The sequence below is a fragment of the Corythoichthys intestinalis genome, chromosome 4 (assembly GCF_030265065.1).
Source record: "Corythoichthys intestinalis isolate RoL2023-P3 chromosome 4, ASM3026506v1, whole genome shotgun sequence".
Classification (NCBI taxonomy): Eukaryota; Metazoa; Chordata; class Actinopteri; order Syngnathiformes; family Syngnathidae; genus Corythoichthys; species Corythoichthys intestinalis.
Window position 1 is genome coordinate 18,795,491 of NC_080398.1, and position 24,545 is coordinate 18,820,035.

The following is a 24,545-nucleotide window of genomic DNA, read 5'->3' on the forward strand; positions in this document are numbered from 1 at the left end:
CCTACTCCTAAAATGTGACCTTGCTTGTAGCGCGATTAGACGGGTGATAGCCAGGGATACACTGATCCGCATTTTTTAACTTCCGATCCCTATTTATGAATCAGGATATATGCCGATACTGATACAATCTTAATACCCGATCTTTTTTTCCCTCTTGTTCTTGGAGCTCTCCACAGCATTTGCCCCCATATGGCAAACCTGAAGACTATTATGACTTGCCGGCATCAAAATCTGTCAAGTGTTGATGCCAAGATTGCTCATTAAAAGCAACAAACCACACGAGGATGTCTTGCATCATCCTTTCAGAGTTTAGCTTGCTGTCAAGATCAGACAAAGCACAGCGTCTTAGCGAGGGCATTTCACCGATCAAACCACCCATTTTACATTAGATCATGTGCGCCCGTGCGTGTACGCCGAATGCCACCGATGCAGTCTTGAACCAGAAGTTGTGATGGACTTGTAAACAGGCAACAACTGCTCATGAATTCGGACGCGAAATCAAATATTAGCATTGCGTTTCTGTTGATAATACAACTGAGAAGCATTATAAAGATGTTCCCCTAGTTACATACACAGTCATGCGTTTTGGATGACCAGGCCTGAGATATGGCCAATGCATCAGAAATTTTCACAGGTTGACCCCATTCATGAATTAAACTTGTACCTGATACAGATACTGTAATGGATAGCCGCCATCACAAGTGATAATACGTAACAAATTTTTTGTGCTGGAACGATTATTCGATTAACTCGAGTATTCGATTAGAAAAATTCAAATTAAATTTTATTGCTTCGAGTATTCGTTTAATTAAAGTGGTGTTGAAATGGTTTATTTTAAAAGTGTTTGCATTTAATTTTATTGATCAGGGTGGATACACTGCCCTCTGGTCTGCCTCATTTCACATGGCTGAATCCAACTGCTCCCTGTTAAGACGAACGTAAGCTAAGTTTTTGTTTGAGCTGATGTTTTTTATGCATTCATAATTTAGTTTATAGGCATATTTAGCCATTTTTTTGTGTGAATGTGTCTGAACCATTTGTTAAGAGCATTGTAAAAAAAAAGTTAGCATTTTATCGCATTTAAGATTGCGGACTTTTGCTATGTAAGTTAGCCAATTGTTCTTTTGTTGTACATAGATCCTCCTTTTTTTTTTTAATACCGTTTGAGGCTCAGGTCAGGTATTTTAATTTTTCATGTTCCTTATCCGATTACTCGATTATTTGAACGAACTAGTTCATCGATTGTTCGACTACTAAAATAATCGATAGCTGCTGCCCTACACATTTTATTAAAATTATTCTCAAGTGATCTGGCTCTTTCAGACATTTCCTGTGTTGGCTCCCCAGCCAGAATTGTCACGAACCTGCTTGCGTGAACAAGGAAACTTTGAATGCCTATGACTTACTACTCTGTGTTTGATAAACCTGGATTGAGATGTTGTTGAGCAACTTCTAATGGGAATTTGCACCTATTGTTTGCTTAGAAACAGCAGCTTTTGTCACAATGTATTTCATCCACAGGCTCATACTCTCAATGCTGAAATTCACATGTACTGCAGCGTGTGATAAAAATGTTTAGTACCGATGTCAATGGCTTGCGCTGTTATCATGCCGGTGTTGTGTATCTCACCTGCGCACCGTGCAGTAAATCGCATAGATGAGCTCACATATACAAAACAGCTACTGTATATCCATAAAATGTAAAGGCACTCAAATCTGCCTTTTCATGAGGTAAAATGAACTTAGCAGGGTGTTTGTGTTCCTGCAGCTGCTTGGTAAGAAATCCCATCAATGGTGCCAATGCAGTGGAGTAATCTTACAGCAGGGCTCTCATGAGCTCATAGCTTGAAATGAAACTCCGAGCTCCAGTTATTCCTGTTTTGCCCTTGTACAGCGAGCACGACATGACACAGGCACGCATTAGCGGGCATTCAGTACAAGTGCAGGAACATGTGTTCCCTCTCAAATACTGGATAGCAAAGAAAAATGGGACTTAATAACAGCAAACTTTGGCAAATGTGGGTAAAGACCAGGGCTTCTCAATTTTTTTCTGTTATGCCCCCCAGTAAGACGTAAATGTTCCGCGTCGCCACTGTAAATAGTATCATTCGTCTATAACATTATTATTATAATTACACCTTTGCATAACATTGTGTTGTTTTTAATATTAAAGAAAAAAAGTAATATGCTGTAGATCAACTTTCAATAAAGTATAACTTTATTAACATTGTTATATTTCCAATGGAAAGCACATCTATTTGCCTGAATTAAACAAAAAAACAAAACAAAAAAGTCACATCCAAACTGTAAATACAGCAAAGGTACATTTTTTTGACCATTTGATACCGGAAAATAAATTTCGATAAAATCAATAAAAAATAATTCAAATTGATTAACAACATTAACTCATGAGGACAATATGCCAAACAATTTGCCCGAAAAAAAATCCCTAAATTAATAGAACAAAAACGACAGTGTCATTGGACAGAGGGACTGTTTTTATTTTTGCTGCAGGCATTGTCAGCTCCTTTGCTATGATGTGGGGTTATTTTGCACTGAGCAACTTGGTATGCCAGTTTATATGATGCAAACAGTGCTCGCTAGTTTACCGATGTAACACTGTGAAACAAAGCAGAATGATTGTTGGCAAAATTCAGTTTTCGCTGAAAAAATATCAAGCGGCTTATCAATGTGAATGAGGTCTAATTATGTCTTTAACCTAAATGTCTTTAAGTGACATCCTAATTGATTTGGCTGCCTGCTGTCCGCTGCAAACATTTTTAGACACAGTAAACAGACTGGTCTTTCCTCATCTCCCACTGCATTAAAAGTCAAAGCCAAAAGCCAGCTTTGTCATTGTTCCTCATCTTAGCACTTCATATCTCCTCCAGTGCTCTTTGCTGTGTGCTCTTGTTTGGTTCAAAAATACTGCGCACATTCTGAAAATGAGAGTGCCATTGCCACCACTGAGTAGATGTGCAATTACACTTTATTCTAGTACGGCAAAAAAGTATGTTTCCCAAGGTCACATGCACCACCCCGCCATTGCTCTGTGCCCCACTATTTGAGATGTACTGGTTTTAGCTAAAATCTGAGAGAATAATTCACTAGCTACTGAGCATTCAAATATTCACCTCACCTCAGGGGCACCGTATAGGTGTGAAAAGTGATACTGATTGTAAGAGCCCATCCCCTGATAGGGGGTCCACAAAGAAAATTAGAACATTAAGTAATCGTTTGAAAATTTAAATATTAACCCGACCCCGGAACAAGCGGAAGATAATGGATGGATGGATGGAATCATTATAATTTTAATACGAATAACACGAAGGCTTTCTTTTTCTTGTTTTATTTTTGGCAAAAAGGAAACACCCAGAGAGCATATGTTTTGCCAGCCACCCCCCAACCCCCGCATTTTCATTAAATGGTTTGGTCTGCCCTTCCTACGATCAGACAGGGAACAGCGGTGTGCATTTACACCAATGACTCGGAGTGCGCTGAGCATGGTACAGCAGAAATGTTTTCAAAACAAGAATCAGGTTTTCAAAAGAGGAAAGAAAAGAAAGCAAAGCAGGAGATGGGTAGAAAAGGCCAACAGGATGTGACAAAGTACTTCACAAAGGAAGGTTGGTGTCTTGTGTCAGTGTAGTGCTGAAAATTAACCTGTTATCTTTTCTCCGAAGCGAGGTCTCAGCTCTCTCCGTAAGAAATACGGGATTTTCCCGGCCTCAATGAGCGACATTCACCTATTCAAAAACATGAATTCCAAATAATGATGGCATTTTTTGGTATCCTGCAGATGTTGAAACTAAGTTGTGGAAATTTTCTTTTTTAAAATCTGCTTGAATCCAGTTTGTCAAGAGTTTATTGAATTTAGTTTGTCATCAATTGAATTTAGTTTGTTAACAAGAGACCTCGCTTCGGAGTTGTAGCCTATAGTGGAGATCGCAAATTTCCAGATGAGGCTAAACCTACTCCATAATGAAATACTGTAATTGTTTTTTAGCTAGTGTTTGCTCCACTTTTACCTTACATTTAATCAGTACAGCAGACAAACCCTTAGCAATCTCTTCATACTAAAACAGTTGTATACTGTATACCAGAGTTCACTAAATCTGGACCTCGGTGCCACTTTTCCTGTCGTGTTTTCCATGTCTCCCTCCTCCAACACACCTGAATCAAAATAATCAGGATCATCATCAGGCTTCTGGAGAGGTTGCTGATTACATAATCATCATTATAACATTAAATACAATGCATATATTTCAATATAATACATTATAACAATAGATATAACATTCTATTGTTATTTGGATTTGAGTTTCCCGAGGGACAGATATAGTTGACGGACACAGAAAGTCTGTGTTGTGTTACGTTTGTTACGGTCCGAGTTGCGGAGCTGCAATAAACGTTGACTCAAATGAGTTCAAGAAACTAAATTCTGTGCTTTATGAAGAGTGAAAAAAGCAGAATTAAACACAGACGAAATCATTGGACCAATCAGAGTGAAGTATTACCGTGTAGCGAGTTAACACAGAATTCACGACGGAACTTATGTTCCATGTTGTATAGTTCCCGGGGGAGGTATTTTGTTGAGGGAACAGCCAGAAAGATAGTTATATTCCGCGGGTTGCATGTGAGACAGACATTGCTACCGTATTTTGTTGCAGCCTAAAGTCAATAAAGCAACGCGGATGAGTTCCGTTGTTTGATACTCCGCCCCCGACTCCTTCCCTAGCTCGCCACGACCGAAACAAAATAGTGACGTCACGTACCGTAATGGTCGGCAACGGATCGCCGCATACGTTTCTTCATCACAACATGCCCGTGACAATAAAAAAAAAAAATCGGTCTTTATATATACATTAGGGGTCGCGTTAACCGAATATTTTCCGTCGTTGACCGATTTTTTAAAACGGTGACGGAAAAAACTGAAGTCCATCCGTCATTTTGACCGTTTGCAATTCACACCCCAGACCACAGGGTGGCAAGTGAGCATATTAATTAGCTATTGTCTCTCTTGATGCATGACGTCGTTGGCCTTACTCTGAAAAATGTCAAGGCAACTGAGTGTCCGAAGTTTCTTCAAAAAGCCCCAAAACGACGATGGTGTTGATAAAAGAGGTGAAAAAACAGGGACTGCACAAGCGGGCACGCAATTCAAGTCCATGCGCACCAGGAGGAAAGTGTGAGACTACGTTCAGGCCACAGCAGGTGAACTGTTAATTTCATTGTTCCATATGCTACATATGGTAGGCTACCTACCTACTGGGGCCACAGTCAGCTGTTTTTGTCACTGCGGAGAAAAAGTTACATATTCATCTGCTTGATGTGTGATGGCACAGTGTGGATTCTCTGTTAAGCTTGTTCGGACAGAATATTAATTTAAAATGAATGAAAACTAAATACTATTGAATATGTTGAAGCGGTATGCAATGTTAAGAGTCTTGTTAGCTGTAGGCGCACTGTCCTATTCCCCTCACTATCCACTCGCGGGGGCCTGCGCTTGTCAGTGACGTTTCTTATTCTCGCTATATGATTATACAACTTTAACATTTGTTAGTAATACGCTCTGTGTGTAGTATCATCCATCGCTTTTCCTTTTTAAATGGGCACTTATAAGCGAACGCAAGAAGTAGCAACGGGAACATTTTTAAACAGGCAATTCACGGGAGAGCATTTCGACTCTTCGGCCAATCATGTAGCGAGAGCGAGCGGATAGTGAGGGGACCGCGCGCGGCTCTTAAGTGTCTCTGTCACGGGACTGTGTCGTAGCCGGTTACGTGCTCGGCCAAATGGACACACAAGTACGGAAGGTGAATTATGCCAAACAAAGGGTCACCACGATGTCATTATCATCATTTTAAAAATTTAAGTGACCGGTAAAAATAGATTATGACCGGATTTTTATGACCCTGTCAGTCAAAATGACAGACAACGAAAAAGTCTAGCGCAACCTCTGATATACATATATATTTATATTTTTGTCTCCATCCCTGTACCCGTTTATAATGCGCACCATGATTTTACAAGTTGATTTTGGGGGGAAAAAAATGCGCGTTATATTCGGGAAATTACTGTATTTGAGTCAGGTGTGTTGGAGGAGGGAGAAATGGAAAACAAGGGGCTCTCGAGGACTGGACTTGAGCACCTCTGCTGTAATGCATAACTCAGCACTAAATTGATCTTTGTCTTTGTACTTACCTTCAAACATAATGTATTTCATGTATTCAAAAACAAATGACGAAAATGGCTTTACAGGACCCTTAACGTTCAATGCCAATTCTCTCTCATAGCATCCTGATTAATGTTTTGCAATGCTGCGGTGTTGAGCATTTGATAGGTGTTCTAGCTAGGTCTCCTTTCAAAATGTGGACAGGACATTCATTCTTAGTGTGATTGTAAAGACATACCCTGCATTTTTCTTTCCTAGTTTAAATTTTTATTCCATAAAAACTAGAGTAAGAAACTGCTTGCTAACTGAGAAAGTTGTGTCCTCTGATTACCCTTACCCTGAGTCCCCTCCCTAAACTACTCTCATAGTACCCTTTAAATAAGAGTCTGCACTGATCTCTCCTTTCCCTCCATTGCTTCATCTGTTTTACTTGGACCCTCCCACACTGTCGCTCTCGCCCCTACAGGAGGCTTGGCCCTCTATGTGCGTGCGTGTGTGTATGCACATGGTGTCATCAGTGGGATTGTACACCCCACAGCCACACTTTACAGTTTAAACCTGCTCTGTCTATACCCCCACTTTCCCGTTTGAGTTGAAGCCCCTCTGCTGGGTTTAAATTTTCTGGGGTTGTGTGCATGTGTGCCAATACATGCCTGTTTAATCTATGCTCTGTACACGTATATCTCTTGACAAAATTCCTTTTTCCAAGTGAGCGCATGTCTTCTTTGCAGTTTTCAACCAGTTGAATAAAGAGTGCACAGACTGCATTCTTGGCTTAAGGACAAACAGTGAGCCATATGCATCTGCCATCACTACAATGGTCATGTTTTGGCTTTTAGTTTCATTCCCTAATTACCAGCAATATTCAAAACAAGCTATTATGCGGATTCCAACAGACTTATCCAGTTTTACAGTTGGTTAGTACTGCATATAAATTGGGTAAGACAGTGGAGGATGTTGGAGGATCTTAACCACCAATTTAAGCAATTATATGTTCTTAAAGAGAAGGGAAAGGGGCTAAACATGTCAGAGGAGTAAATGAACACTGCCCATGAAAGAAAGTAAGTTTTAAAACATTAATGACAGTGTGTTACTTTGTACCTGTGACGAACTTGTGTTCGGTGTTGGCTCTCTACAGTGAACCAATACAATAATATGCAGCAGTTTTGGCCACCATTATAGGTCTTGTTGTTTAATAAAAAGTTAGATGAACAAAAATTTTACTTTTGTTGTTCTGAAAAACAATGGGACCATTCGTAAGAGCTTCTCATGGGCAGCTACTGTAAATTGGGGTGATGTTTATTCTTTTATACGCTGACCATTGGTTAGTGTTGCACTGATACCATTTTTTGGCCCCGATACCGAGCTGTGCGGTATCGGCTGATACCAGTACCATTCCAATCCCACTCCGTCTGAAATGTATATATGTATAATAGTATATATGTATACATACGTATATATAGTCATAAGCAGAGTTCAATGGGGGAGGGGAGCCAGCCCCCCCGGTGGCCGAAAAGTGTCATTGCATGTAATTGACTTTCCTGTATATGATTTTAAAATTAAAATTTCTGTAAATAAAAGTTGTAAAGCAATAAAACAAACAATAAAAATTAATTAAATGAACAAAAAAGATTTTATAATGTGTCCAAATTATTTTTCGAACAGATCATGTGACTAGCACCTTAGACGGTCATTCGCTTGGCTTAGCCAAAACCACCCGAGGACCGAAGAGGCAAGATGGATATACGTAATTTTTTCAAACCTAAGCTTTCAAAAGCGACAACAACTACTGGGCAAAAACCAAGGATAGGAAATGTGGACCGTTAAACGCCAGAGAGCACCGCCAAAATAGTGAGCGGAATTTCAATTTGCCCTACTAAAGACGCTAATTGTAGAACTGAGCCACCACCGGTGTCTTGCCAATGTAGTTACACCCGTTACTGTTGTCCGGGCAACGAGGGTTGTGGATTTTGCCACCTCAGCGTCAAAAGGGCTTTTGGGGTCTTGTCAGTTGTTTTATCAGTTGGATATCCGGCGTTCACCGGTGTTCCTTGTGTTGGGACAGAGCGTCCCGCCATTTGTTCTGGACTGTCTGGGAGAACTGATTGCGAGTCAATTGCATGACACACGTTGGGCTTCCATGATAAGGAGGCGTCATGTACCTCATGCCCTATATTGTGCTTGTTTTCCTGAAACTCTGGTATAAGTGCTTCTGTATTTATTTTATATTGGGTTTGTTAGAGTAATACAAACAGTAAATACGAGAAAAGATACTGTTCTGTGATTGATTATATTAAGTGTGGTAGAATGATGCAAACAGTTAGACGGTGCCTACGAGAAAAGGTACTATTTCCTTCACACACGCACACAACTTAGCCGATTAGCTTACTTCTACGGCACTTTTGAAACAGGTCTCAAATTACTGCGGCATTTCTTTCAGTAATAGACAATAAAAGTAAAGTAGATGAAGTGAAGTGACCAGGGTTTGTTGCTGCGGTCCAGCCCCCTTTCTCTTGGTAGCAGTTGCTGCTGTTGCAGCCTCACAGTCTTTGTGTTCATTCACATGTTTCGTCTTCAAATGTTTTATCAGGTTCGAGGTATTGAAACTGGCCAATTTAACCACACCTCTTGAAACTTGCATGCAGCCATAGTACTCGATGAAGTTTCTATGCTGAAATATTCCCAGATCGCCAACATTTTCTTCTGGTTTGTTTTCCTCCATATGAAAAAGCTGCCCTGGCATTGGTAAAGAGCGGCTATTGGCCAGCTCACATTGGTCTTGAGCAGGCCAATAGCGATAGCTGCTTGGCATGCAAAGTGATCACATAACACAGAGTGTAGCTCTCCAGTGTTGTTGTGAGTGTCAGGAGAAGTAAAGCTGCGTCCTGCGTAAGTCATACCGGTAAATGGTTTCGGAGCCCTATTTGTTAGTACTCGCCGATTCCGATACCACCATTTTAGTGCCGGATCGCCCCCTCCCCCCGCCACTACTAGTATCGGTGCAACATTAATTGTTGAATCAAGTCAAGGTACATCACTTGATCAAAACACCTAAACGGGCAACGAAAAATCAACTAAGTGATTGGCTTCCATCGACGGTGATAGACGAACCAGATCAGCTCAAATTAACTAGTTTTACATTGGCCTCACAGTACCTTTGGTATTTTACCAGTTGCAATGCGAAACTAAGAAAACTGACTGTTGTAAGCTGCTGTAGTGTTTTAAATAAATTATGTCAGTGGCTGCCACTAAATTTCCTTGTCCAAGATGTCTAACAAAAATGGCATTGGCAATTGCTTCAGGATTCATCACATTTATCCAATCCACACTGAAGGCATAGAGACTTCGACTTTACTCAGGGGAGATGTCCTGAGTTTGAATACAAGTTCAAATCAGAGTGTCCAGTTTTATGGGAGGCACTAACCACATGACTTGCTCCTAAAATACGTTTCAGTAAAGCAACTGCATCACAGCCCCAAATTCCTACTGTCAGCAGCTCTGCTTTGTGTGCTCCCTGGTGCCTGAGCTGCTCTGATATTTTAAGAGGATCTAATGATTGGCTGTAATAATGTAAGGTCAAACGTGTCATGACAACAGCCAAACAGGCATGAATGTGTGTTTATTTAGTATGAATAAAGGCCTTTACGTCTACACTTTGCCTGCCAAAGGAAAGAAGTTTGTAGAACTTGCTGCACTCGTCAGGTTCTACTAGGTTTAGTCACGTGCACCGTCGTCATGCATTGCGCTGTCAACATCCCGCGTGACGCACACCTTTGTTTGCCTTATTGCAACATGCAAAGGTGATTATGATCATGCGACTGATAATGACTCACAAATCCTTGATCCATTGGTAAACGTGTGGGTTGTGCTTCTTTATATAAGCAGTCGTGTCATTTTATTTGAAAATGCCATGCTAGTTTGACCTAAAAAGTTTTCGCTTAATTCATGTAATTTTACATGAACTGTTTAACCATGTTGCACTCTAAAAAACATGAACTCCTGCTTGCTTTACCCATCCTGTCCTTAGCCCTGTATCTGGCCTTGTATGCACTCTGTGTCCTGTGGTTTACATCTCTTTAACTCCCCAGGCTATCTATAAGTAGCTGCTCCAGCTTACATGTTGCTATTAATACTAGCAGATTAACCACCTGTGATTTACAAGCACCTGTGATTCAGTTACCTGACACGTTTTCAGGAAAAACGTATCCAAGAAAAATTATCCCGATTGTTTATTTCAAGGCAAAGCTAATCTTCTCCATATATAATATAATATAATATAATATAATATAATATAATATAATATAATATAATATAATATAATATAATATAATATAATATAATATAATATGTATGTATTTATTTATTTATTTATTTATCTTAAGAACTACTTTTTTGTTTGTTTGTTACAATGGGTTGTTAGTGCGACATCACTAAAAACTCCCAATTTCTTAACAGGATCCAGCTGTCAACTGTCCTGCTAGATTCAATATAATACTTTTTACAATATTTAAAAATGTGTGTTATTGAGTTGAATTAATGATATCTCCTAAAACCCATTTTACTGCTTTCCACAGTGTTTGATTGTCGGCCACTTACAAGGGGTTCTTGTCTCCCCCCAGTGGCGTAAAAGTAACTTACACTTCATTTGGACTGGATGCAGGGATTTGATGATGATTTCATGAACTTGGTTTGTTTTTTGAAATGAAGAGTTGTTAATTAGTCGTCATTGCAGATAGTAATTTGGAGAGCGCAAAATTCTGTGCCCAGATTACACTTTATAAGATAAAACTTTCACAGCATGAAGCAATTAAGTGAGAACTTCCCCCATCAATTGCACTCTCTTCAAACTTTGATACATAATGCTTCTGGAGTCAGTTGAAAAATTCACTTCATGAATTTCAATGTGCCTGGAGGTTTTCACTGGGGCTTTGAAGATAGATTTCTCCTCAAAAAAGAATTTGACTTCTGGTTTTTAAGACCTCTAAAAGCAGAATGTTCGATACATGCGGTGAATTTTTAGCAGATGCCAACAATATGATGCCTTAGCGATGAACTCCAGTGCTGAGAGTTGAAAAGTGTTACAGACAGGTTTGTGCATGTACCTGTTGTCCTGGAGATTTACCCAGAGGGCAGCATTATGTACATGGTAAAGATAATCCTACTAAATTAGTGTTTCGTCAAAACTGTGCGTGGTGTGTGTCTGTGTTTTGAGAGTTCTGTGTTTTTTCTTTTATGGGATTACTGAGAATTAAGGTGGTGAGGTTAACGGTTCACATCCCAACCACAATGAAATGTTAGAGAAACTAAAATAGAAGTGGAAAGGTCCCAACTATATCCAGGGATTTTACAGTTTTTCATCCCTCAACTATTTGAAAAGAAAGCATGCAAATATTTCACTTGTATGCTCGATTTCGGATTTGAATCTTCTTGCAGATTTATCAATCTGCACTCTAAGCAAGGCATTTGTTTCTTCACTTGTCTTCCAGAGGATGATGTTGATCTGGAGGCCCTGGTGAATGACATGAATTCTTCACTAGAGAGCTTATACTCCACATGCAGTGCCCAGCAAACAGATTCTACTTTGCTACTTCAAAATGGAAAGACCTCAACATCCTCCCAGCAACACCACAACCACCATCGCCCTCATGCACAGCACACCCAACTGCGGCAGGGTCACCATGGGCTCGGCCATGCCTCTCCAGAACCACCATCCACCACCTCCACAGACCTACCCCAAGCAAGCCTACGGCGGTCACAGCCCATGCATATCCTGGCTGTCCGGTGAGTGCCAACCAATTTAACATCAAGGGGCATAAATGTGCCTGGTCATAGAGCAGTTGTTCAAGTTGGAACCCCGCTGTACCACTGTGTTGTATGTAGGCCTGTCGCGATAACAAATTTTAGTGTGCGATAATTATTCTCATAAATTATTGCGATATGCGATATTATTGCGCCCCCCCCCCCCCCCAATTTTTTTTAACCAATTTACAATAACACAGTGCGAATACAGTATATATTAATAGATCAAGTACACCCATTTAAACACGATAAATATTTACTCTTAAATTCAAATATACTTTTTAAGAAATCACAACTAAAAACAATAGACCCTGCCTCTTAAGTAAAAAACAACAATATTGATACCGCACAGAAACACAGAATAAATAAAATGTGTTTAAAAAAAAAAAAATTGCACTTAATAACTTAAGCATTTAGGAAAATGAAAACATTTCCCGTCATAGCTTCTGCAATGGTGTTCCATAGGGATGCAACGATATAGTTAAGTCATGGTTCGGTCCGAATTTTGATACGGGGGACACGATTTTCGATCCGATTCAATACATTTAATGCTCTGTAAAAAAAAAAAATAACAATTGTATTTTTTGTTTCTTTTTTTTTTTTTTTTTTTTTTTTTTTTGCTAACGAGCAAAAATTAAATTCATTCATTCATTCATTCATTTTCCATGCCGCTTTTCCTCACGAAAATTGCCATCATATAAACATGCATTTTAGTGCATAATATTTACGTGCTTACTTCTTACTGATATGAAAAAAAATTGGATAAAAGTGCTGCGAACAATCTTTACTGTTTGTAAAGTGAGGCAGGGCACACCGTTGATTGCTACAGCTCTCTTAGCAGCTAGGTTTACTACATGAGCAAGACATCCTATTTATGGTCCGAATCCATCTGTGTCACGTACTGAATTGACAATATTTGCAACATTATCTATAGTCACTGGTATGGATTGATTTGGCCTTCTTAACCTCATGTGACAAATGACAGTTTAGAATTCATCGATGTAGTATATGGACTACATGTCCCATAATCACTCTGGGCTCACGTAGCCAATGGCATGGGACGTAGCACATCTAGTTTGCCATTTCATGATATCTAGTGTGTGCGCGCAACCACGCATTAAAAAAGTTAGCAAGCGCCGCTGAAGTCACGTCTGCTCATTATTACACAACACCAGCATATGACGGCTTTCATAAACAGGACGAGTTTGAAGTACAGCGCTCTTAATTTCATTCAGCTGTTCGTTGTCAAAGTGAGGTTATTCGTAGCAGCCAAGTCGGTAACAATGTTTTAGCGGACTTCGTTGTAAATATCCAGCGTTGTGCCGAAAAATAGCCGTCCCGCGTGAAATGTCACTCCTGACGGGAGCGCCCACACGTCAACAACACCGGCGCACCATAGATGGTCCACAGTCACTCCGGAGCAGTGACGCGGCCGGTATACGTTGAACAATAGGATATAATGGGAACGATTGGCTCTGGCGCTACTTTTTGCCGGACCTGGAACGAAGATGCATTTTGCGCAGTTGGTAACGAACTTTTAACAGCACGTCTGCCGCACGCGCGCACACACGTGCACGCAAGGCGATAAATCGCAGCGGAAAAATTACCGCCTTCATTTTTATATATCGCGCGATAAATGGAATTATTGCATATTGCGACAGGCTTAGTTGTATGCATAGTAGTGTACATTATTATTTGTGTTGCATCGATACCATTTTTTGGCCCCGATACGATACCTGGCAGTGCAGTAATGGCCGATACCATACCGATACCACCCCGTTTATATATATATATATATATATATATATTCCCCCCCCCCCCCCCCCCCCCCCCCCCCAAAGAGATACATAATTGGATGTGAAATCATTGCTGTCAATGCTTTGTCAGGCTGTTGCTTACCATTGCAAAATAGGAAAAAGAATAGTACAAAGTATAATACTAGCCCAACAGTAAGAAAGTAAAAATAAATTCATAATAATAAACTCTGAATGAACTGAGTAAACTTTTTTAAACCTCTCAAAGGCCAAACAGTGCAACTTTCATGAAATTATTGTCACATTCTGCTGCTGGTTAGATTGTGTTTTGTTGCTGGGCTGTTAGTGGGGGCGTTCCTGACGTTGCACCTGAATCCAATGCAGGCTCATCAACGCAGCATTTAAGCACGGGTGATCTCAGAGAAGGCTGCCGAGATATTTGCCTTGCTGATCGCCATTTGACATCTCGCACTATAGTCTCGCTACATTTGCTTGTAAAGCCCCTGCATTGGGTTTTTTTCTGTTAGTGTCCTGCACTCGTTTGTAACCTCTACCCTGTGCAGGTATTTGAGTGTTTTTATTTTGGCTTTTTGGCTCACTGAGCCTATCGTCTTAGTTAACCTTCAAGTTTGTAGTATTGAGCTCCGTCGACCTGCTGTCACGGACTCCTTTTGTTATTTCTACTATCCCACGATCGTGTGTTATTTTTTGTTTGCAATCATTAAATCCTTGTACGTATCCCCCGCTTGTTGTCCGCTTCAAGGTCCAACCTTGTTTCCGCATTTGCGGACGCTAACAATTATAAGTAATAATAATTGACCACAGCATCCCATCTCTCTATTAGCCTCCTTTTTTCGGGATGGGGGAGTCCCTTATTTCTATTTCTGAAAGGTGGCAACCCTACTTTGGAAACAGTTCCCAAATCACTGCAGCATTTCTTTAAGTAAAAGACAAAGTAAAGTTGACGTAGTGAACTTACCAGAGATTGTTGCACCGGTCCAGCGCCCTTCCTCTGGATAGCAGTCCTGCTTTTGCAGGCTCAAACTCGTTGTGTTCGTTCACGTTTCGTCTTCAAATGTTTTACCAGGTTCGAGGTATTGAAACTGGCCGATTTAACTCCACATCTCGAAACTTTCAGGCTGCAAATCTTGCATGCAGCCATTGATTTTAATCGACGGGATTTGTATTTTGAAATATTTCCCGACCGCCGCCATTTCTCCTGGTTTATTTTTCCTCCATATGAAAAAGCGCCATTGTCATTGGTCGGGAGTGGCTATTGGCCCGTTCTCATTGGTCTGGAGCAGGCCAATAGCGATAGCTGCTTGGTGTTCACGTGTCATCACACAACACAGAGACAGAGTGTAGTGAGCGCCAGGAGAAAAAAAAGGCTGCGGTCAAATGTTATAATAATGGACCGGTAAATGGTACCGGCTCCGTCTTTGTTGGTACTCGCCGATTCCGATACCACCATTTCGGGCCGGATCGGCGCCCCCTGCCGATACTAGTATCAGTATCGGTGCATCTTTAATTATTATTAACATATATAGTTAGATTTTAGTCAAATTGCAAAGAGTGTTGTATTTACAAATCACAGTGAATTACAAAATACACATGTGAAAGTACCTTATTTTTCGGACTATATGTCATACCTGGGTATAAGTCGTACCAGCCAAAAAACGCGCAATGAAAAGGAAAAAAACATATAAATCGTACCGGAGTATAAGTCGCATTTTTGGGGGGGGGAATTTATTTGATAGAATCCAGAACCAAGAACAGACATGTCATCTTGAAAGGCAATTTAAAATACAATAGAGAACAACAGGCTGAATAGGTGTACAGTATGCTAACATTACATGACGCTAGAAGTTAGATCGGGCCTAAAAAATTTAGCCCACCCGACTGGCCCGCGGTTATTAAAGCCCGACGCAGCCCAAGCCCGATCAATTAACTTGATTTGCTTGCCCGAGCCCGAAAAAAAACCCGGAAATTTTGTGTTTTATTTGTAGGCACGATCCTGAAAAAAACCCGAAGTTTTATGTTTTATTTGTGAGGACTCAGGGGAAGGAGGAAATGCGGGGATGCGATGCGTGGTTGTGTTTTGTGTGATCACGTTTGTGACGATGCCGGTGCGTATATGCATAATGATAACAAATTAAAGCCTGTCTTTTGTAACGAATTCTCCCAGTTAAACAAAACTATAAGATGGATATTCAATCAACATTTATATCTTTTATATTTGCGTGTCTGTTCTAACAGGCGCATAGTGGATGTGACATTTATTTTAATCTCCTTGAGTTGGCAGAAAAACTTTTTTTCAATGTTTAAATAGTCTACATATTTTTATGATCATTATAAATGCATTTACACAACGAAATAACGCTGGAAAGGTTTTTTAAATATATTTCTCGCACGAGACCAAAGCGCCGCATTTGTTAGCATTCAGCGAAGCCGACACAGGTTTCCATATCATCAACAATCAATTTAAATCCTTTCCATATTCCAGTCTTACCGCAGTTGTTAGCTTTTCAATTCCCCTGTCTTTAGTTTGTTTTTCAGTCCTGTAGCTGCTCCATATCGAAAAGGAAATACCAGGATGCTCGCTGGGGGGGGGGTTGAAAAGAGAGCAGGGCCACTGCGTTCACGTGCGCAGGCATGCACAGCACCTTCTCTGTTTTATCCAAATTATTTATTTTATTTAACATCCATACACCATTTTAGTTTAAATTAGGGCTGTCAAACGATTAAAATTTTTAATCGAGTTAATTACAGCTTAAAAATTAATTAATCGTAATTATCGTAATTAATCGCAATTAAAAACCATCTATAAAATATGCCATATTTTTCTGTAAATTATATATATATTCTGTAAAATAAATTGTTGGAATGGAAAGATAAGACACAAGATGGATATATATACATTCAACATACGGTACATAAGGACTGTAGTGGGCATTTCACTCTACTGTCATTTAAATCTGTCTATGCTGTCCTCACTCCGAAGCGTCTACTTTTTCCAAAGCTAGACAGCTAGTGCACGACACTTTAATAATTAGACTTCTTCCTTTTTCATCTGATTTATTAATAAAATAACCCCCAAACCATTGTCCTCTTTAGACCGTCGTAAAACTACCAAAAAAAGTACACAAGCATTGCATTACCAACAACGTTAGCTTAGCACGCTATACAGGTTCACTAAACATAAACGAAAAGCGTCTCATACAAAAAATATAACATTTCGCTTACTAACATAATATGTACATTCTTTACAACAACCATACTCAAGGACAAATCTTGTCCAAGGATCATATAAGCACAACATTATCAGCCCGAGACGTCGTGCAGCCATAATGAACTGGCAAGAAAACAATAAACCATGTCGCAAAGCGACCACAAGAGTTCGCTGTTGGACAGCACAAAAAGCCTTGCTGTAAAACTTACCAAAAGGCAGAATACTTTCTGAGCGGGACATGTGCATTAATTGCGTCAAATATTTTAACGTGATTAATTTAAAAAATTAATTACCGCGCGTTAACGCGATAATTTTGACAGCCCTAGTTTAAATATATGAATATACAGTATATTTATTTAAAGAAAAGTTAGCCAGAGAGAAGTGGCCCGACCCGACCGTAAATAATCACACATAAGTAGCTCCAAAGTATAAGATGCACCCTCTGCCAACCTATGAAAAAAACTGCGACTTATAGTCTGAAAAATACGGTATTTAAAATTGAAAGTAACTATAGTTCATTTCAGCCAGCCTGTTGCTGTTTTTGGAAAGATTGTGGGTAGGTAGAAGACTCCTAGCCAGGTTAGTGGTCGTGCTGGAAGTAGCCTGTGGATTCGGTTTCCCCACAACCATGCTCAGTATTGTCGTACTACTCGGTTACGGCTGTTCCTCGAGAATCGTTTAATGAAGGTCTATCATGTGAAGAACAGAATGTCAGTACACAATACATAGTCTTATAAACCAAAGAAATACCACACTCCAAATGCAAAAGAATAGATGACTGATGTATTCTAATGACTAAGCACTCAGTTATTGTCAAACAATCTTAGTAAAATCAGTAACTAGGGAACAACATTAGGGCTGCAGCTATCGAATATTTTAGTAATCGAGTAATCGACTGAAAATTCTATCGATTAATCGAGTAATCGGATAAAACAAATATATTTTTAGGTGAAGAGCAATTATACATATACGTGAGAAAACAAGACATTTCATCTAATCTTGAACCATTTTCAGTCAATCAATGTCTTTATTTTCGTTGTATATTGTTGAAAACAGCCAACAATTGCATCTCAGGTGTAACTAGAATTTAAAAAAAAAGACTAATTCACTGCTTTCACTCAAAAAACTTTTAGATCTTATTAATATATATATATATATATCTTACCTAAAAATGCCGTTACGCTTGATAACACACATCACTTAAAAGTTAGGATTTTTTCCCCACGTGTTTCAATTGAATTTCTCTTTGTGTCAAGCCATTTTTAAGTTCTAGTTAAGTTTTAAGTTAGTCTAAACTGTAAGTCCTGATAGGATTTTGAGTTTTTGCAGTGTTCAAAATAAATGTATGATACAGGCTGTATTGGAGCACATTAGGGACCAGTGCTACTTGGTGTTTTATCCAGCAATGACTACTGAGCTAAAATTGATAGTTAGCATGATTAAGTTTTTATTTTACACCCTCATCACTCCACAATGCTATGTTATGTTAAAGCCTGTATGTAAGACACGTTAGCCACGCATCGACAGTGGTCATAATTAATTGAAACCTAGCCCTCCGCAGGGCTAACGTTCCGTGAGCTAGTAGCGACAGTAACGTTAATCTTATTTATTAGCGCTTAGCGCTCTTTATTAGCGCTTAGCGCTGTACTGCTTTAAGATGGCGGCTGTTTACAAACGCTGCTCAGACGCGGCAGAGTCTGTCATTTCGCATCTAGTTCAACAGACATGTGATCTCTATGAGACGCGCCAGACGCTGCCTGTTACCAATGTAGCATTGTGCGGGCTAGTATTTAGCAACGTCGGCGTCGTTTGTGGCGGCTGTCGGCTGCGGTAAGTTTTTTTTTTTTTTCCCCTTCTTCCTCTCCGCACGTGACAGCGCGTTGTCCCGCATTAAAAGTTGTCCTAGCAAAACGTGATGCTTAGAGCTGTCAAAATAAACGATTACTCGAGGTGAATAAAATTACTCGGATCAGTTTTTAAACTCGAGTTACTCGAGTTGCTCGAGTACTCGTTTCAGCTCTAAACAACATTCAACATTCTTTTCAGGGTTCCCGTGGTGTCGTAAAAAGTCTTAAAAGCATTGAATTTATGAATTTGGAATTTGGAAATAATACCTTAAAAAGTATTGAAAAAATTTGTGGGTATTAAAAATTCATGATGTATGTAACTTCTCCGTGTCTCACTTCTCCTCAAAAGTGTCATTTGACATTTTGTTTAAATAATGTAGCCTAAATAAATAAACGGGGCAGAGGAGCCAATCATTCAGAACGCAACGCAGCCCCAGGGTAAAATCGTCGATTGGAAGCACTGATGGATTATGGGATATTGTGTAGTTCTTTTGACTTGCTAACCCAAGTCAAAACAGTGAAAGATAACTACGGTACAAATGTGGCTGCATCTTCAATTTGGTGTGCTGTGCGACCACCTGAAAAAGATCAATATTATTATTAGAGATGTCCCGATCGATCGGGATGCCGATCGATCAGGTCCGATCACGTCATTTTCAAAGTATCGGAACTGGCAAAAAAAATATCGGACATGCCTTTATTTAATATATATATATATTTTTTTTCATTAAATAGTTTTCTAATTGTGTTTAACGTTACAGACATAATATGTTACACTCAACCAGAGTCTTTAGTTTAGGCCTATGGTAGGGTTATCAAATTTATCCCGTTAATATTTTTTCTATTTTATCACGTTAAAATATTTAACGCAATTAACGCATGCGCTGCACGACCCACTCACGCATTGTCGCGTTCAATCTGTAATGGCACCGTTTTACCTATACAGCAGGGGTGCTCAGTGTTTTTTGCTCCAAGATCTACTTTTAAATGAGACAACCTCCCGCGAGCTACCTTAAGAGAGGAGGGTGACCTAAAGGAAGAAAAAAATTTAAATGTACAGTTACAGTAATTATGCTTTGTGAGCAACATATGATGTTATGTTGCTCACAAAACACAAATAACTGTGTACATTTAAAAAAATATAAATAAAAAATGGACAGTAAATTATGTTTGCTCACATAACATAATTAACCATGTACATTTAAAAAAAAAAAAACATTTTTTTTTTTTTTTTTTTTGGGGGGGGGGGGGGGGGATGCCGCGAGCTACCGACACTAGCGTTGCGATCGACGTAATGAGCACCCCTGCTATACAGTATATGGAGCTAACAAGAAGCATAAAATGAGTAGAGTGAATTTTGGCAGCCTTTGGAACCTTTTTTTAATTGGCTATAACCTTAGAATCCCTCTCCCTACGATTAGAAATATCGTGGGAAGCAATGTGGGGAAAATAGTAATAGATTTCTTAACTCTCTATTTTATTTCCCAACGCAGAGAAGATATATCAATTGGTACCACTACGCAAAGTCATGGTTGCACTTCCCATCATGCATTTGGGCAGAAGTTAAATGGCTACAGTATCATTTAATGAAAGCTCAACAAATACACTAGATGGCAATATTTAGTCACAATATACAAAGTCACATTTATCCTTTAAGAATTACAAGTCATTCTATCCATGGATCCCTCTCACAGAAAGAATGTTAATAATGTAAATGCCATCTTGAGGATTTATTGTCATAATAAACAAATACAGTACTTATGTACTGTATGTTGAATGTATATATTCGTCCGAGTTTTATTCATTTTTTTCTTAATGCATTGCCAAAATGTATATGATCGGGAAAAATTATCGGGAATGATTGGAATTGAATCGGAGCAACAACAAAAAAAAAGCAATCGGATCGGGAAATATCGGCAGATACTCAAACAAAAATGATCGGGATCGGATCGGGAGCAAAAAAACATGATCGGAACAACCCTAATTATTATACAGATCGATGTCACTCCAGCTCCTGCACGCTCCCGTTGACTTTCATTCACGTCCTGTCAAAATCACGGGATTAATAAAATTATTAATCCCGTCCGGCGGGATTCCCGCATGAATCCCGTGTCACGACGGAAGTCCTGACAAAATGTCATGCACTGCACTATACAGAGGCAGATTTTTTTCTTTTTTTACACGTAGCCATACATTTCATACTAGACAGATGAGGAAATGTAAATTCAACGAAGCATGGTTGAGTAAACAATCCATTCACCTTTGGCTCAAACCAGTGTATAGCAGTGTGTCCGAATCTTTTTGCATCATATGCAAAAAAAAAATTCAGCTTGGTGCAACTGGCATGAAGGCGCCCTTGCTCAATCGTCCAAGCACGTAACCTCCATGAGAGTAAAGAAACATACTCCCTCCATTGCCAGCGTTTTTCAATCTGTCTGTTTAAGCCAGCCAGCTGCTCACGAGCCTGAGGAGACAGAAGCTAAAGCTAGCTAGCAAGCTGCTAATGTAAACGAAGCGACAGGAGCTAACAGTAGCCAGCTAGCTGATAGTGCTGCAACCACACTATTCAATATGCTGCATTCTTACATCCTGCACACATTTTACATTTCCACTTTAGAGGAATAAATTAACACAAATTCACAGATTTTGTTTTTCTTTGTCGATATGACTGTAAAATAGGTATTAAGTTAAAAAAAATGGTCTTAATTCGGTCTTAAAAAGTTTTAAATTTGTGTAATTTTCAGACTATAAGCCACTACTTTTTCCCCTCATTTTGAACCCTGCGGCTTATAGTATATAGGGCGGTTTATTTGTTGATTTATTTGGGTTAATAGGCAACACTTTGACAGCAGCGTCATAAGACTGTCGTAATACCGCCATGACATGACACTATCATGGGCATTAATGAATGCTTACAACAGATGTCATTAAGTGCCATCTGGCAAATTATGTCACTAACTCCACTTATGTCCAGCTCTGATCTCAAAAGTGAGATAATTTGCCGGATGGCACGAAATGGCATCTGTCATATGCATTCATTAATGCTCATGGCAGTGTCATGTCATAAGTATGATGGTCTTATGGCGCCATTTTCTAATAAAGTGTTACCAAATATCATAACTAGCAATTAATGAAACAACTGGGACAGTAACTGAAGAAATAATTAGCACAGAACATGAATTTTGATTGTCATTTACACCTGTAGCGCTGCAATGCATGCTAGGAGGCATGTTGGATGACAACAGTGTTGACTGCAGGTGGCAGCAAAGGTTGACTGTCTCCCCCAAGGGAGCAGTGATGGTCAAATGAAACTTTTTGAATTGATGAAGCTTTGCAGCCAATTGGCTCAAAGCTTCATGGTGGTTCAATTGGTCTTGTGACAGACATATGATGCCGCTGTCAAATAGGGCTGGGCGATATGGCCTTAAACATGTATCACGATAAATTGAGCAGATTTATCTCGATAACGATAAATGACGATAAATCCTCCCAAGCGGACTGTTATATAATTTGAAAATCTGAATCAATGCATGAAATACAGATTAACTATTTCTTGTTGATTTATTTACCAGCATTCAATTTGATATACTTTATTTAACAATTGTACATGCAGTCTAAACATTAAGTTTATAAAAATGTATTGTAAGCAATAAGAATTCAAGTATGAACATTTATAACAGCGTGTATGACTTGAACAATGTACATTGTCAAAATCAATATGCCTGTGCAAACATGTAATTGTAACACAAATGACTTGCAGCTTGAACAGTACACTTCAAATAGACAACTTATTGTTAATGGCTGCTGTGACATAATTATTAAATACAAGTGTTTACTTTATGGTTTAAGGGTTTTTTCCCCCCCAGTGCATTTTTTAATAAATGCACGCACAATAAAAATAGCTGGGGCCATTTCTCGGTCATTATAAGTTTCGCCGTTGGATTGTACTTTATGCTGAATGCTTTACCATCACAAAAGCTATCAGAGGAATCACACACTGACAGATACAAAATAACGTCACATAGTAATTGCTAGATGCAGTCTGTGCCCAATCCACTCATTAAATTCAGCCGTTTCGACAAGGTTAGAGCCGCTATCCGACTCTATAACGTTCATTTGTAGCGTTAGCCGCTAGCTAGCGTTAGCCTGGCTACCAGTAGAAAGCACTGAAAGCACCATCTCCGGAAATCGTGAGAACAAAGGAGGACAGCGGGTGAAAGCCCGTCTGGATGCCACCAAGAGTCTACTAAATGTCGGTTGAAAGTTTGGTGAACCTCCCTTAAGCCACACTCCATCACGTTTTGCTTGTAGCGTTAGCTGCTAGCGTTAGCTTACCGGGCTTTTGTTTGATTGGCTTCCTGATGGTCACGTGACTTCCTACGTAAGCACATTCACTGCTTTCTTAAAGGGGAATGAACATAGACGACCAACACAGAATCAAAGCGGGATGAAAAGACTATATTTTCTTGTTTTATTAATTTACCGAATTTACCGACATGGTCAAAATTACGTCGGTCATCGTTAAGAATTTCGGTGACGGTAAATTTTCGGTTTACCGCCCTGCTCTACTGTCAAATAAAGTGTGTAATATCTTTTAGGGTAAATATCCATAATACATACGGCCTCCACACCAGTGCGGCTTATCTACCAACAAATGTCGTTTTCTTATCAAATTTAGTGGCTGGCGGCTTTTAGTCAACTGCGCCTTATGGTCTGAAAATTATGGTACGTAGCTTTGATTTTTAATGAACTTTTGCACAATTTGCTGATGTCTTTGCTTCAAGTCCCAAATGTCGCGCTAGTACAAAGGTATATACTGTATATATATATATATATATATATATATGTCTATATTTTGGATAGTTGTTAACAATTCTTAAGTTGTACAATTACCGCCACACTCAATTTAAGAGGCCTTACTGTATTTTTTTTTCTCGCCACTTTCCAGTAATTGTATGAACGTAGCTAGAATTTGATAGCCCTCTATTACCATACCCAGCTACACAGCTTCCATATACATAAATGTTTCCATATACTCCCTTATCTGTAAACTTTCAATGCACTCTTCCTTCTTGTCAGGTCCTGTTTGTCTCAAACAACACCATCAGGTCAAATTATCATAAATTTTATCATTGAGCACAAGCCTCTTCTCGTTTTAAGTAGTAGTAGTTCACTGGCTCCCCTAAGCGATCATTATAGACATTATCATATGCATTCACTGCCGAGCGCTCTGTAATAATTATCCCTGTCCAGATTATTTGACAGAAGTAGTGAAGAAATGATCAGGTAATGGAGTGTTCTGTGTTTAAGAACTCTCACTTTCTCGCCTCTTCTTACACAAGCACAGACTCAGGCCCTGAAGTTCTTATTATTCAGAGCTGACCCCTGGATAACCCTGTTCTCTAGCTCAGATGGGACGACATCAAAAGGCCCGCTCCCTTTTGAACTCGCTGGGTTCTACAGAGAAATGATAGAAGCAGGGAGAAACAGTCGAAAAGAGAGTCTCCCACAATGGCTTTCAGTGCGCACTATTCACCGCCCAAAAAAAAGATTAAATCCTGAAAAGTTTATGATCAGCTGTCAAACCATCATCCCTCTTTTGAGCCACAAGCTTATAGTGTATGGGCCTAATTTAAAAAGCAAAAAATGCTTTAAAGCAATGTCTTATTTAATATTGATGTGTGATAAATATTGCAGAAAATTAGCCAGCAGGCTGCAGGGGTCTGTGATTTCTCCTGGCT

General features: G+C 39.4%; 1 protein-coding gene across 6 annotated transcripts in view; it reads left to right on the forward strand.

Annotated features, from left to right (window-relative positions):
- LOC130915364 (growth factor receptor-bound protein 10-like) overlaps positions 1 to 24,545 on the forward strand; it is a 138,719-nt gene that overhangs the window by 52,083 nt on the left and 62,091 nt on the right. For all 6 annotated transcript variants that reach the window (XM_057835327.1, XM_057835328.1, XM_057835323.1 and 3 more), the window contains one exon: positions 11,662 to 11,956. In XM_057835327.1, the coding sequence (XP_057691310.1) occupies positions 11,662 to 11,956 (295 nt within the window). The remainder of the gene's footprint in view (positions 1 to 11,661; positions 11,957 to 24,545) is intronic.